We start from the raw sequence: 13883 nt of genomic DNA on the forward strand, positions 1-13883 counted from the left end.
ATAGTGCAAGTTTGCTGTATGTAAATGAGGGGGCGTGGTCTGACCTCAGCCCCGCCCCCTCTGTCCCCGCAGCCGCCCCGCCCTTCCCCCCCCGCGCCCCCCGCCCCTCCCCCAAGCCCCCCCAGAAGGTCAAGGCCGCCCTGGCCACGATCCCGGTGGGGGGAGGGGAGGCCCCGCCCCCGCCCCGCCCCCCGCCGGACCCGCCCCGCCCCCCTCCGGCAGAGCCCGCCCCTCCCCCCGGCCCCGCCCCCTGCTCCTCCCCTCCCCCCGCCCCGCCCTCCCCCGCTCCTCCCCCCGCCGGCGACTGGGACGCTGCGGCCCCGCCCCCCGCCGAGGCCCCGCCCCCCTGCCCCTCCCCCCGCGCCGAGGCCTGGAGCCAGCGGGAGCCGGTGGGGGAGGGGCCGCCGAGCCCCGCCCCCCCCGACGCGGTGAGTGACGCCCCTCCCCCCCTCGTTAACCCCCTCGTTAATTACCGCATTCATTAACGCTGATTGACCCCTCCCCCAGGCCGAGCGCTGGGCCCCGCCCTCCACCGAGGCCACGCCCTCCGCCGGCACCTCAGGCTCCGCCCCATCCCCTCCTGGCCCCGCCCCCGAGGGGCCTCCCCGCGCGGCCCCGCCCCCTCCGGCCCCGCCTCCTGCCGAGGGTGGGGCCAAGAAGGCAAAGCTCCGCCCCCCGCCCCTGAAAAAAACTTTCGACTCTGTGGACAGGTGAGGGGCGGGGCCTGAGGGGGCGGGGCCTCGTTGGGTGTGGTCAGGGATGGGCGGGGCCTGGGGTTCCTTGAGGGGTTTTTGGGGGGATTTGGGGGAATTTCCTAAGAAAATTTTGGGACATTTTGGGATCATTTCGAGACATTTTTTTGATGGTTTTTTTGGAATATTTTTGAGTCATTTTTTGGATATTTTTGGAGTCGTTTTTGGGGTTATGTTTTGGGATGGTTTGGGGATTTTTCTTGGATATTTTGGGGTTTTTTTGGGGATGTTTTGGGGATAATTTCAGGATAATTTCAGGATAATTTCAGGGTTATTTCAGGATATTTTTGGGGTGATTTTGGGCGTTTTAGGGTCCTTTCGGAGGTGGATTTCGAGGAGCGCTTTGGGGTTTATGGGTGTAGATTTTTTGGGGATATTTTCGGGATAATTTCAGGATATTTTCGGGATAATTTCAGGATATTTTTGGGATAATTTCAGGATAATTTCAGGATAATTTCAGGATATTTTCGGGATAATTTCAGGATATTTTTGGGGTGATTTTGGGCGTTTTAGGGTCCTTTCGGAGGTGGATTTCGAGGAGCGCTTTGGGGTTATTTGGGGTTTTTGGGTGCAGATTTTTTGGGGATAATTTCAGGATATTTTTGGGATAATTCCAGGATATTTTTGGGGTGATTTTGGGCATTTTAGGGTCCTTTCCGAGGTGGATTTCGAGGAGCGCTTTGGGGCTGTTTTGGGGTTTATGGGTGGAGATTTTTTGGGGATAATTTCAGGGTTATTTCAGGATATTTTAGGGGTAATTTCAGGATAATTTCAGGATATTTTTGGGTGATTTTGGGCGTTTTCAGGGTCCTTTCGGAGGTGGATTTCGAGGAGCGCTTTGGGGTTGTTTGGGTTATTAGTTTTCAATGATTCAGTGGATATTTTCGGGATAATTTCAGGATAATTTTAGGATAATTCCAGGATATTTTTGGGGTGATTTTGGGCATTTTAGGGTCCTTTCCGAGGTGGATTTCGAGGAGCGCTTTGGGGTTTATGGGTGGAGATTTTTTGGGGATATTTTCGGGATAATTTCAGGATATTTTTAGGATAATTTCAGGATATTTTTGGGGTGATTTGGGGCTGTTTTGGCTCATTTTAGGGTGCTGTCGGAGGTGGATTTCGAGGAGCGCTTTGGGGTTTATGGGTGTAGATTTTTTGGGGATAATTTCAGGGTTATTTCAGGATAATTTCAGGGTATTTTTGGGGTGATTTTGGGCATTTTTAGGGTCCTTTCCAAGGTGGATTTCGAGGAGCGCTTTGGGGTTATTTGGGGTTTATGGGTGGAGATTTTTTGGGGATATTTTCAGGATAATTTCAGGGTTATTTCAGGATATTTTTGGGGTGATTTTGGGCGTTTTAGGGTGCTGTCGGAGGTGGATTTCGAGGAGCGCTTTGGGGTTATTTGGGGTTTATGGGTGGAGATTTTTTGGGGATATTTTCAGGAGTATTTCAGGATATTTTTGGGATAATTTCAGGATAATTTTGGGATATTTTCGGGATAATTTCAGGATATTTTCAGGGTTATTTGAGGATATTTTTGGGGTGATTTTGGGCATTTTAGGGTCCTTTCCGAGGTGGATTTCGAGGAGCGCTTTGGGGTTATTTGGGTTATTAGTTTCCAATGATTCAGTGAATATTTTCGGGATAGTTTCAGGATAATTCCAGGATTTTTTTGGGGTGATTTTGGGCGTTTTAGGGTCCTTTCGGAGGTGGATTTCGAGGAGCGCTTTGGGGTTTATGGGTGTAGATTTTTTGGGGATATTTTCGGGATAATTTCAGGATAATTTCAGGATATTTTTGGGGTGATTTTGGGCGTTTTCAGGGTCCTTTCGGAGGTGGATTTCGAGGAGCGCTTTGGGGTTTATGGGTGGAGATTTTTTGGGGATATTTTCAGGATATTTTCGGGATAATTTCAGGATAATTTCAGGATATTTTTGGGGTGATTTTGGGCATTTCAGGGTCCTTTCGGAGGTGGATTTCGAGGAGCGCTTCGCGGAGCTGCCCGAGTTCCGGCCCGAGGAGGTTCTCCCCTCCCCCACCCTGCAGGCCTTGGCCACCTCCCCCCGCACCATCCTGGGCAGTTACCGCAAAAAGCGCAAGAACTCCACAGGTGACCCCGCCGTGACCTCTGACCCCGCCCTGACCCCTGCCGTGACCCCTGACCCCTGAGTGACCCTAAATGACCCCCAACCCCTGTGACCCCTGAATGCCTCCCAACCTCCGAGCGACCTCTGAGTGACCTTTGTGTGACCCTGAGTGACCCTTGACCCCACAGTGACCCCAAGTAACCCCTGAATGACCCCTGAATTGGCTGACCCTTGATTGACCCTAAGTGACCCCAAATGACCTTTTAATGATCTCTGTGACCCCTTAGTGACCCTAAATGACCTTTAGTGATCTCTGTGTGACCCTTGACCCTCATGTGACCCCTGTTTGACCTCTGAATGACCTTTGCTTCCCCCTATCACTGACCTGGACCTGTGTGGGGACGACCCCTGAGTGACCCTAAATGCCCTCTAATGCCCCCTGTGTGACCCCTGACCCCCATGTGACCTCTTTGTGACCCCTGGCTGACCTCTCTGTGCCCTTTTGGCAGACCTGCACCCCTGTGGGGACGACCCCTGAGTGACCCTAAATGACCTAAGTGACCCCTGACCCCCGTGTGACCCTTGTGTGACCCCTGAATGACCTCTGTGTCCCCCTATCACTGACCTGGACCCCATTGAGGATGACCCCTGAGTGACCCTAAATGACCTGTAATGCCCCCTGTGTGACCCCTGACCCCCCCGTGACCCCCGTGTGACCCCCATGTGACCTCTCTGTGCCCTTTTGGCAGACCTGCACCCCTGTGGTGACGACCCCTGAGTGACCCTAGATGACCTTTAATGACCTTTACTGACCCTTGTGACCCCAGTATGACCCCTGGGTGACCCCTGTTTCCCCCCTCTCGCAGACCTGGACCCCATTGGGGACGACCCCTGAGTGACCCTAAATGACCCTAAATGATCTTTAATGACCCCTAAATGCCCCCTGTGTGACCCCTGACCCCTGTGTGACCCCATGTGACCCCAGTGTGACCCTTCTGTGCCCTCTCTCACAGCCCTGCACCCCTGTGGGGACGACCCCTGAGTGACCCTAAATGACCCTAAATGAACTTTAACGATCTCTAATGACCCCTGTGTGACCCCTGACCCCCGTGTGACCTCTGGCTGACCTCCCTGTGCCCTTTTGGGAGACCTGGACCCATGTGGGGACGACCCCTGAGTGACCCTAAATGACCCTAAATGAACTTTAACGACTTCTAATGCCCCCTGTGTGACCCCTGACCCCCGTGTGACCCCCGTGTGACCCCTGTGACCTTTCTTTGCCCTTTCCCACAGACCTGGACCCCATTGGTGACGACCCCTAAATGACCTCTAATGCCCCCTGTGTGACCCCTGACCCCCGTGTGACCCCCGTGTGACCCCATGTGACCTTTCTTTGCCCCCTCCCGCAGACCTGGACCCCATTGGTGACGACCCCTAAATGACCTCTAATGCCCCCTGTGTGACTCCTGACCCCGTGTGACCCCATGTGACCCCCGTGTGACCCCTGTGTGCCCTTTCCCACAGACCTGGACCCCATTGGGGACGTCCCTAAATGACCTCTAATGCCCCCTGTGTGACCCCTGACCCCCGTGTGACCCCTGAATGACCTCTCTGTACCCCCTTTCCCACAGACCTGGACCCCATTGGTGACGACCCCTAAATGCCCCTGTGTGACCCCTGACCCCAGTGTGACCTCTGGCTGACCTCTCTGTGCCCTTTTTGGCAGACCTGGACCCCTGTGGGGACGACCCCTGAGTGACCCTAAATGATTCCTGTGTGACCCCTGACCCCCGTGTGACCCCTGAATGACCTCTCTGTGCCCCCTCCCACAGACCTGGACCCCATTGGTGACGACCCCTCCTCGCCCAAGCGGAAGCTGCGGCGCCGCTCCAGCTGCGGCTCCGAGCCCTCGACCCCCAAGAGCGCCAAGGGCGGGGAGGGGGAGGGGCCGGGCGAGATCTTCACCTTCGACCGACAAGGTGGGGGCGGGGCCTGGGAGGGGGGCGGGGCAAGGAATGGGGGCGGGGCCTGGGAATGGGGGAGGGGCCAGGCGAGATCTTCACCTTGGACAGACAAGGTGGGGCGGGGCCTGGGGAATGGGGGCGGGGCCGGGGAATGGGGGCGGGGCTGGGAATGGGGGAGGGGCCGGGCGAGATCTTCACCTTTGACAGACAAGGTGGGGGCGGGGCCTGGAGTGGGAGGTGGGGCTTGGTGATGGGGGAGGGCTGGGGAATGGGGGCGGGGCCTGGGAATGGGGGCGGAGCCAAGGAATGGGGGCGGGCCGGGCGAGGTCTTCACCTTCCACAGACAAGGTGGGGGAGGGGAGACCCCAAAATTTGGGGCTGAGGGACCCCAAAATTGGGGGTGGGGGCTCTGCTGGATTTTGGGGTCACCCTAAACCAAGGGCTGCGTCCGATCTGGGGCCATTTTTGGTGTTTTGGGGCTTTTTTGGGGCTGTTTTGGGGCTGTTTTGGGGCTGGGTTTTGGGCCATTTTGGGGCTGTTTTGGGGCCATTTTGGGGCTATTTTGGGGCTGTTTTTTGGGGCTGTTTTGGGGCCATTTTGGGGCTGTTTTGGGGCTGTTTTTTGGGCTGTTTTGGGGCCGGTTTTTGGGCCATTTTGGGGCCGGTTTTTGGGCCATTTTGGGGCCATTTTTGGGCTGTTTTTGGGGCCGTTTTGGGGCTGTTTCTTGGGTCATTTTGGGGCTGTTTTGGGGCTGGTTTTTGGGCGGTTTTTGGGCTGTTTTGGGGCCATTTTGAGGCTGGTTTTGGGCCATTTTGGGGCCGTTTTTGGGGCGGTTTTTGGGCCGTTTTTGGGCCATTTTGGGGCTATTTCGGGGCTGGTTTTGGGCCATTTTGGGGCTGGTTTTTGGGCTATTTTGGGGCTGGTTTGGGGCTGTTTTTGGGCTGTTTTGGGGCTGGTTTTTGGGCCATTTTGGGGCTGTTTCGGGGCTGGTTTTTGGGCCGTTTTGGGGCTGGATTTTGGGCCATTTTGGGGCCGTTTTGGGCCGGTTTTTGGGCCATTTTTGGGCCATTTTGGGTCGGTTTTTGGGGCTGTTTTTGGGCTATTCCGTGGCTGTTTTTTGGGCCGTTTTGGGTCGGTTTTTGGGCCATTTTGGGGCTGTTTTTGGGCTGTTTTTTGGGCCATTTTTGGGCTATTTTGGGGCGGTTTTTGGGGCTGTTTTTTGGGCCATTTTGGGTCGGTTTTTGGGCCGTTTTGGGGCTATTTTGGGGCTGTCTGACCCCCGTATCTGCAGGCGGGGAGGGCGAGGACGTGCTGGGCGAGCTCGAGTACGACAAGGTGCCGTTCTCGTCCCTGCGGCGAACGCTGGACCAGCGCCGCGCCCTCGTCATGCAGCTCTTCCAGGAGCACGGCTTCTTCCCCTCGGGTGAGCCCCAAAACGGCCCGGAATTATCCTGAAATTATCCTGGAATTATCTCAAAATTATCCTGAAATCACTGTGAAATTATCCTGAAATTATCCCCAAATTATTCTGAAATTATTCCTGAATTATTCCCAAATTATCCTGAAATTGTCCCTAAATTATCCCCAAAATAATCCTGAAATTATTCCTGAATTATCCCCAAAATAACCCTGGGATTATTCCTAAATTATCCTGAAATTGTCCCTAAATTATCCCAAAATATTTCTGAAATTACTGTGAAATTATCCCTGAATTATCCTGAAATTATCCCTAAATTGTCCCCAAAATAATCCTGACATTATTCCTAAATTATTCCTAAATTATTCTCAAATTATCCTGAAATTGTCCCTAAATTATCCCCAAAACATTTCTGAAATTACTGTGGAATTATCCCTAAGTTATCCCCTAAATTATCCCCAAAATAATCCTGAAATTATTCCTGAATTATCCTCAAATTAACCTGAAATTTATCCCAAAAATCACAGCAAAATTACCCCGGAATTGTCCCAAAATTACCCCCAAATGTCCCCAAATTGTCCCTAAATGTCCCCAAATTGTCCCCAAATGTCCCCAACTGTCCCCAAATGTCCCTTTCTGTCCCCCAGCCCAGGCCACGGCCGCGTTCCAGGCTCGTTTCTCCGACATTTTCCCCACCAAGCTCTGCCTGCAGCTCAAGATCCGCGAGGTTCGCCAGAAGATCATGCAGGCGGCCACGCCCACCGAGCCGGCCCCGCCCACCGAGCCCGACGGCGCCGCCCCTTCCGCCAGCGAGGCCACGCCCCCTCAGCCCCCACCACCGCCCCCTCCTCCTCCTCCGCCTCAAACCACGCCCCTTTCGGCCTCCTCCAACCCCGCCCCCTCCGCGTCTGACCCCGCCCCCTCAACCGAGGCCACGCCCCCCTCGCCTCCCTCGGCCGTGCGCTGATCCATTCCATGGCCACGCCCCCTTTTGGTCGGTGGCTCCGCCTCCTTTCTCTTTTTTTTTTTGTTGTTGGTCACGTGACCTGGATCTTTTAAACAACGGGAGAATCTTTGGAGCCCCGCCCCCCGCTGGTGTCGCTGTTTCTGATTGGGTGGAGTGGGAAAAGGGGGCGGGGTTTGGGGAGGGCACGCCCTTTTCTTAAAGGGACAGAGACAGGGAGGGGGTGGCACCAACGGGGGAGCCTGGAGACACTTTGGGGACACCTGGGGGTGGCACTGGGGCTTGGGGACACCTTGGGGACATCTGGGGACACCTTGGGGACACCTTGGGGACACTTTGGGGACACCTGGGGGTGGCACTGAGATACCTTGGGGACATTGTGGGAGGGTCAGGGGGACACTGGGGACACCTTGGGGACACCTGGGGGTGGCACTGAGATACCTTGGGGACACTTTGGGGACATTCTGGGGACATCCAGGAGTCACTGGGACACTCTGGGGACACCTTGGGGACATTTTGAGGACATCTTCGGGGGTCTTGGGGACACTGGGACACCTTGGGGACATTTTGGGGGTGGCACGGGGACACCAGGACACCCTGGGGACACCACAGAGGGTCAGGGGGACACTGAGGGGACATTTTGGGGACATCACAGAGATGGCAGAGGTACAATGGGACACCCTGGGGGTGGCACTGGGGCACGCCAGGGGTCACTGGGACCCTTCGGGGACATTTTTGGGACATTTTGGGGTCTCTCCGCTGCCGCCGCAGTGGGCGGGGCCACAGGAACAGCTCCACCAATCAGCAGCGGCCGTGCGCGGTAGGCGTGGCCATTCGGACCGAACCATTCTAAAGGCTGGGAGGGGGAGAAGCGCGCGCAGGCGCCAACCAATGACAACGCCCCGATAGGGGAGATCTCGTCGCTGATTGGCCCGCGGCGATCCCGCCGGCGTGGATTGGCCGAGGGAGTCTCGCGAGGTTTCCGCCCCTGCTGGGTGCGCGGGCGGCCCCGTGTTCGGCCTCTTCCGGTGCGGCAGCGGCGGCGGCGAGGTGAGGGCAGGAGCGGGGCCGGGAAAAACGGGGAAAAAAACCGCAAAAAACGGGAAAAAATGGGGAAAAAACGGGTAAAAGTGGGCTGGGAGTGACCCCCCGCGTGTCCCCGCAGATGCCCGGTGTGACGGTGAAGGACGTGAACCAGCAGGAGTTCGTGAGGGCGCTGGCGGCCTTCCTCAAGAAGTGAGGGGGAAACCGGGAGGGACCGGGGGGGCTCACCGGGGGTCGCGGGGCTCCTCGGGCGGTGCCGGTCCTGGTTCCGTTCCCGGTTCTGTTCTTTATTCACAATTCCCGGCTCCGGTTCTGATTCCCATTCCCGGTTCTGGTTTCTGCTGCCATTCCCGGTTCCCGGTTCCGATTCCCGGTTCCCGTTCCCAATTCCCTTTTCTCGCTTTTGGTACCGGTTCCCAGTCCCGGTTCCGTTCCCAGTCCCGGTGCCGTTCCCGATTGCGGTGCCATTCCCAGTTCCAATTCCCGGTTCCCTGGTCCCGGTACCGGTTCTGTCCCGGTTCCCTGGCCCCGGTACCGGCTCTGACCCGGTTCTGGCCCGGTTCTGGCGCAGGTCCGGGAAGCTGAAGGTGCCGGACTGGGCCGACACGGTGAAGTTGGCCAAGCACAAGGAGCTGGCGCCCTACGATGAGAACTGGTTCTACACTCGGGCAGGTGAGACCGGCACCGGGGGTCTCTCCCATTACCTGGGGGTCCTTCCCATTATGGATGCCATTACCTGGAGGTCCCTCACCTGTTACCTGGGGGTCTCTCCCATTACCTGGGGGTCTCTCCCATTATGGATCTCATTATCCTGGGGGTCTCTCACCTGTCCCAGGGGTCTCTCCCATTACCTGAGGGTCCCTCACCTCTTACCTGGAGGTTCCTCCCATTATGGATCCCATTATCCTGGGGGTCTCACCTGTCCTTGGGGTCCCTCACCTCTTACCTGGGGTCTCTCCCATTACCTGAGGGTCCCTCACCTGTCCCAGGGGTCTCTCCCATTACCTGGGGGTCCCTCCCATTATGGATCTCATTATCCTGAGGGTCTCTCACCTGTCCCGGGGGTCTCTCCCATTACCTGGGGGTCCCTCACCTGTCCTGGGGGTCTCTCCCATTACCTGGGGGTCTCTCACCTGTTACTGGGGGTCTCTCCCATTATGGATCTCATTATCCTGAGGGTCTCTCCCATTACCTGGGGGTCTCTCACCCCTTACCCGGGGGTCTCTCCCATTACCTGGGGGTCCCTCACCTCTTACCTGGAGGTCCCTCCCATTATGGATCTCATTATCCTGAGGGTCCCTCACCTGTCCTTGGGGTCTCTCCCATTACCTGGGGGTCCCTCCCATTATGGATCCCATTATCCTGGGGGTCTCGCCTGTTACCTGAGGGTCTCTCACCTGTCCTTGAGGTCTCTCCCATTACCTGGGGGTCTCTTCCATTATGGATCCCATTATCCTGGGGGTCTCTCACCTGTCCTGGGGGTCTCTCCCATTAACCCTGAGAGTCTCTCACCTGTCCTTGGGGTCTCTCCCATTACCTGGGGGTCCCTCCCATTATGGATGCCATTTATCTGGGGGTCTCTCGCATTACCTGGGGGTCTCTCCCATTACCTGGGGGTCCCTCACCTGTCCCCCACAGCCTCCACAGCCCGCCACCTGTACCTGCAGGGCGGGGTCACTGCCGTTACCTGCGAGTCTGCCATTCCCATTGTGGTTCCCATTACTCCAGGTGTCCCTCACCTGTCCCAGAGATCTCTCCCATTACCTGGGGGTCCCTCCCATTATGGATGCCATTTGCCTGGGGGTCTCTCCCATTACCTGGGGGTCTCTCACCTGTGTCCCTGTCCCCCCACAGCCTCCACAGCGCGTCACCTGTACCTGCGTGGCGGGGCGGGCGTGGGCTCCATGGCCAAGGTGTACGGGGGCCGCCAGCGCCGCGGGGTCCGGCCCAGCCACTTCAGCCGCGGCTCGGGCGCCGTGGCCAGGAGGGTGCTGCAGGCCCTGGAGGCGCTCAAGGTGGTGGAGAAGGACCAGGACGGGTCAGTTTGGGGAGAAAAACGGAAATTTTGGGGGTTTGGGGAAAAAAAACGGTGATTTTTGGGTGAAAAATGGGGATTTTGGGGAAGAAAACGCAGATTTTGGGGGCTTTGGTTTATGGGGTTCATGGCCTGGAGGTGCTCAAGGTGGTGGAGAAGGACCAGGACGGGTCAGTTTGGGGAGAAAAACGGAAATTTTGGGGGTTTGGGGAAAAAAAATGGCGGTTTTGGGGTAAAAAATGGAGATTTTGGGGTGAAAAATGGGGATTTTGGGGGTGTAAAATAAGGATTTTTGGGGGTTCATGGCCTGGAGGTGCTCAAGGTGGTGGAGAAGGACCAGGACGGGTCAGTTTGGGGAGAAAAAGGGAAATTTTGGGGGTTTGGGGAAAAAAAACGGTGGTTTTTGGGTGAAAAATGGGGATTTTGGGGAAAAAAATAGAGGTTTTGGGGTGAAAAGTGCAGATTTTGGGGGCTTTGGTTTATGGGGTTCATGGCCTGGAGGGTCCTGGAGGTGCTCAAGGTGATGGAGAAGGACCAGGACGGGTCAGTTTGGGGAGAAAAACCGAAATTTTGGGGGTTTGGGGAAAAAAAAACGGTGATTTTTGGGTGAAAAATGGGGATTTTGGGGTCAAAAACAGGGATTTTGGGGGTTTTTGGGAGCTACAGGGCCTGGAGGTGCTCAAGGTGGTGGAGAAGGACCAGGACGGGTCAGTTTGGGGAGAAAAACCGAAATTTTGGGGGTTTGGGGAAAAAAAAACGGTGGTTTTTGGGTGAAAAATGGGGATTTTGGGGGGAAAATTGGAGATTTTGGGGGGGAAAAATGGAGATTTTGGTGTTCGTATTTATGTGCGATGTCAGCTGTGCCTCAGGGGCTCAAGGTGGGGAAGGACCAGGATGGGTCAGTTTGGGGAGAAAAACGGAAATTTTGGGGGTTTGGGAAAAAAAAACGGTGGTTTTTGGGTGAAAAATGAGGATTTTGGGGAAAAAAATGGAGGTTTTGTGGTAAAAAACGCAGATTTTGGGGGCTTAGGTTTATGGGGTTCATGGCCTGGAGGGTCCTGGAGGTGCTCAAGGTGGTGGAGAAGGACCAGGACTGGGTCAGTTTGGGGAGAAAAACCGAAATTTTGGGGTTTGGGGAAAAAAAATGGTGATTTTTGGGGAAAAATGGGGATTTTGGGTCAAAAACAGGGGTTTTGGGGGGTTTTATGGAGCTGTGGGGCCAGGAGGGTCCTGCAGGCCCTGGAGGTGCTCAAGGTGGTGGAGAAGGACCAGGACGGGTCAGTTTGGGGAGAAAAAACGGAAATTTTGGGGGTTTGGGAAAAAAAAATGGTGGTTTTTTGGGTGAAAAATGAGGATTTTGGGGGGAAAATGAGGATTTTGGTGTTCGTATTTATGTGCGACTTCGGCTGTGCCTCAGGGGCTAGAGGGGCTCAAGGTGGAGAAGGACCAGGACGGGTCAGTTTGGGGAGAAAAATGGGGATTTTGGGGGTTTGGGGAAAAAAAATGGTGATTTTTGGGTGAAAAATGGGGATTTTGGGCAAAAAAATGGAGATTTTGGGGGGTAAAAATGGAGATTTTGGTGTTCGTATTTATGTGCGATGTCAGCTGTGCCTCAGGGGCTCAAGGTGGGGAAGGACCAGGATGGGTCAGTTTGGGGAGAAAAACGGAAATTTTGGGGGTTTGGGGAAAAAAAAATGGTGGTTTTTGGGTGAAAAATGGGGATTTTGGGGGGGAAAATGAGGATTTTGGTGTTCGTATTTATGTGCGATGTCAGCTGTGCCTCAGGGGCTCAAGGTGGGGAAGGACCAGGACGGGTCAGTTTGGGGAGAAAAATGGAAATTTTGGGGGTTTGGGGAAAAAAAATGGTGGTTTTTGGGTGAAAAATGAGGATTTTGGGGTTGAAAAATGGAGATTTTTGGGGCACTTTGGTGTAAAAAACGGGGATTTTGGAGCGGTTTGGGGGTGAAAACCTGCAATTTTGGGGATGAAAAATTAGGATTTTTTTATCAGTTTGTGTTTTAATTTTAATAAGTGACCCCATTTTTATTTTTTTACCATTTTTTTACTTTTTTTAACCATTTTTTCCCCACCCAGGGGTCGGAAGTTGACTCCCCAGGGGCAGCGGGACCTGGATCGCATTGCTGGGCAGGTGAGCCCTGGAATTTCCAGAATTTTCCATCAAATTCCGCTGAATTTGGGCAATTTTAACCAATTTCCCTTCAAATTTCTGCGATTTTAACCAATTTTCTCTCCAATTTTAACCAATTTCCCCTTTTTTTTTTCTCTTTTAGGTCGCTGCTGCCAGCAAGAAGCACTGAGGAGCCAATAAATCATTTCACCCCCAAACTCGAGTGTGTTTTTGAGGAAAAAACGCCCAAAATTGGTTAAATCACCCCAAAATAGCACCTGAGAACCTGAGGAGGGGGATGCTGAAATGGGAGAGAAATCCTGAATTTGTGGGGAAAAAAAATTCCATTGAAAAGGGCAGAAAATTGCAGCAAAAATTGCAGCTAAAAAGTGCAAAAAAATGTTCAAAAGTTGCCCCAAAAATATTATTTAGGGATCCCAAAATAAAAGAAAGTGTCCCAAAATATTGGGAAAATTTCTCAAAGGATGCCAACGACATGAAAGGTTAAAAAAATTACTCATTAGTACAAAACTCCAAAATAAATTTAGATTTTTTAGTTTAAAATTAGAAGGTTTAGCCCAAACTGGGATATTGTCAGGGATAACACATCTGCAGTTAAAAATAAATTTATTGAACCCAAAATTTCCATATTTTTGGAGTAGTTTTGGTTCCTGAGCCTCCAATTCCAGCAGCTTTTGGAGGAAGTAAGTGGAGAAAAAAACAACTTTTGTCCCAAAAGATCAATTTTTAGCAGGACGTGATGGGTTTTATGGGTGAAAATGCATTTGGAAAGGAGAACGTGGATTTATTTTAGACATTTTTGTGTTTCATGTGGGAGTTTTGGGTGTAAATCACCGAAAATTTGTGTTTATTCCACTTACCCTCATTCTGTCCTTGCTCTGCTTCCATCGCTGTCCTGGGAGACTCCAGGTTTGGGAAAATTATTCATTTCCCTCTTTTCCCCATAATTTTACCTCATGAAATGTACTTTTATTGCAGAAAATATTTTTTTTTTCCTCAGAAAATCAGGGTTATCCCCAGAATGCTGTGGTTTTTACCTCATAAAAACAAAATTTGGCCTAAAAAAAAATTCCTTTAGTAAAAATGAGGCGTTTGCCTCAAAATGTGATGAATTTCCATTATAAACAGCTGCTGGCCCCAAAACCGATGGTTTTTACCTCAGAAATTCAAGTTTTTACCTCACAAAAAGATTTTTCCCCTCACGGAGCCGCTGCTGCCTCAGGGACTGCGGCGAGGGGGCGGGGCCAAGCGGGAAATGCCAGGCTCTGATTGGTCGCTGCGGCGGGAGGGGGCGGGGCCGCGGCAAAGGGCGGGAAAAGCGCTGAGGGAGCCGCCGCCATTTTGTCCGCGGCGCCTCAGGGGAAGGCGGCGGCGGCAGCGGCGGCTCCGGGCCCGGTTTTGACGGGCAAATCCCCGTTCCTAAAGCCGCTTTTCCGCTTTGACACATCGGTGGGGATCGCCGCTACGTGCT

At 53.9% G+C, this 13883-nt stretch overlaps 2 protein-coding genes across 2 annotated transcripts in view; both read left to right on the plus strand.

Moving 5' to 3' along the window:
* CIC (capicua transcriptional repressor) overlaps positions 1 to 7299 on the plus strand; it is a 29052-nt gene extending 21753 nt beyond the window's left edge. The window contains exons 16-21 of the mRNA XM_064738034.1: positions 73 to 428; positions 508 to 710; positions 2711 to 2862; positions 4672 to 4818; positions 6095 to 6226; positions 6868 to 7299. Coding sequence (XP_064594104.1) covers positions 73 to 428; positions 508 to 710; positions 2711 to 2862; positions 4672 to 4818; positions 6095 to 6226; positions 6868 to 7187 — 1310 coding nt within the window. The 3' untranslated portion in view covers positions 7188 to 7299. The remainder of the gene's footprint in view (positions 1 to 72; positions 429 to 507; positions 711 to 2710; positions 2863 to 4671; positions 4819 to 6094; positions 6227 to 6867) is intronic.
* Positions 7300 to 8167: 868 nt separating this feature from the next.
* Positions 8168 to 12609, plus strand: RPS19 (ribosomal protein S19). Its single transcript, XM_064738043.1, has 6 exons — positions 8168 to 8234; positions 8350 to 8420; positions 8800 to 8900; positions 10083 to 10266; positions 12358 to 12412; positions 12555 to 12609. The coding sequence occupies exons 2-6, from the start codon at positions 8350 to 8352 to the stop codon at positions 12579 to 12581; spliced, it is 438 nt and encodes a 145-aa protein (XP_064594113.1). The 5' UTR covers positions 8168 to 8234; the 3' UTR covers positions 12582 to 12609.
* The last annotated feature ends 1274 nt before the right edge of the window (positions 12610 to 13883 follow it).

This window comes from Zonotrichia leucophrys, unplaced genomic scaffold (genome assembly GCF_028769735.1).
Source record: "Zonotrichia leucophrys gambelii isolate GWCS_2022_RI unplaced genomic scaffold, RI_Zleu_2.0 Scaffold_158_108649, whole genome shotgun sequence".
Classification (NCBI taxonomy): Eukaryota; Metazoa; Chordata; class Aves; order Passeriformes; family Passerellidae; genus Zonotrichia; species Zonotrichia leucophrys.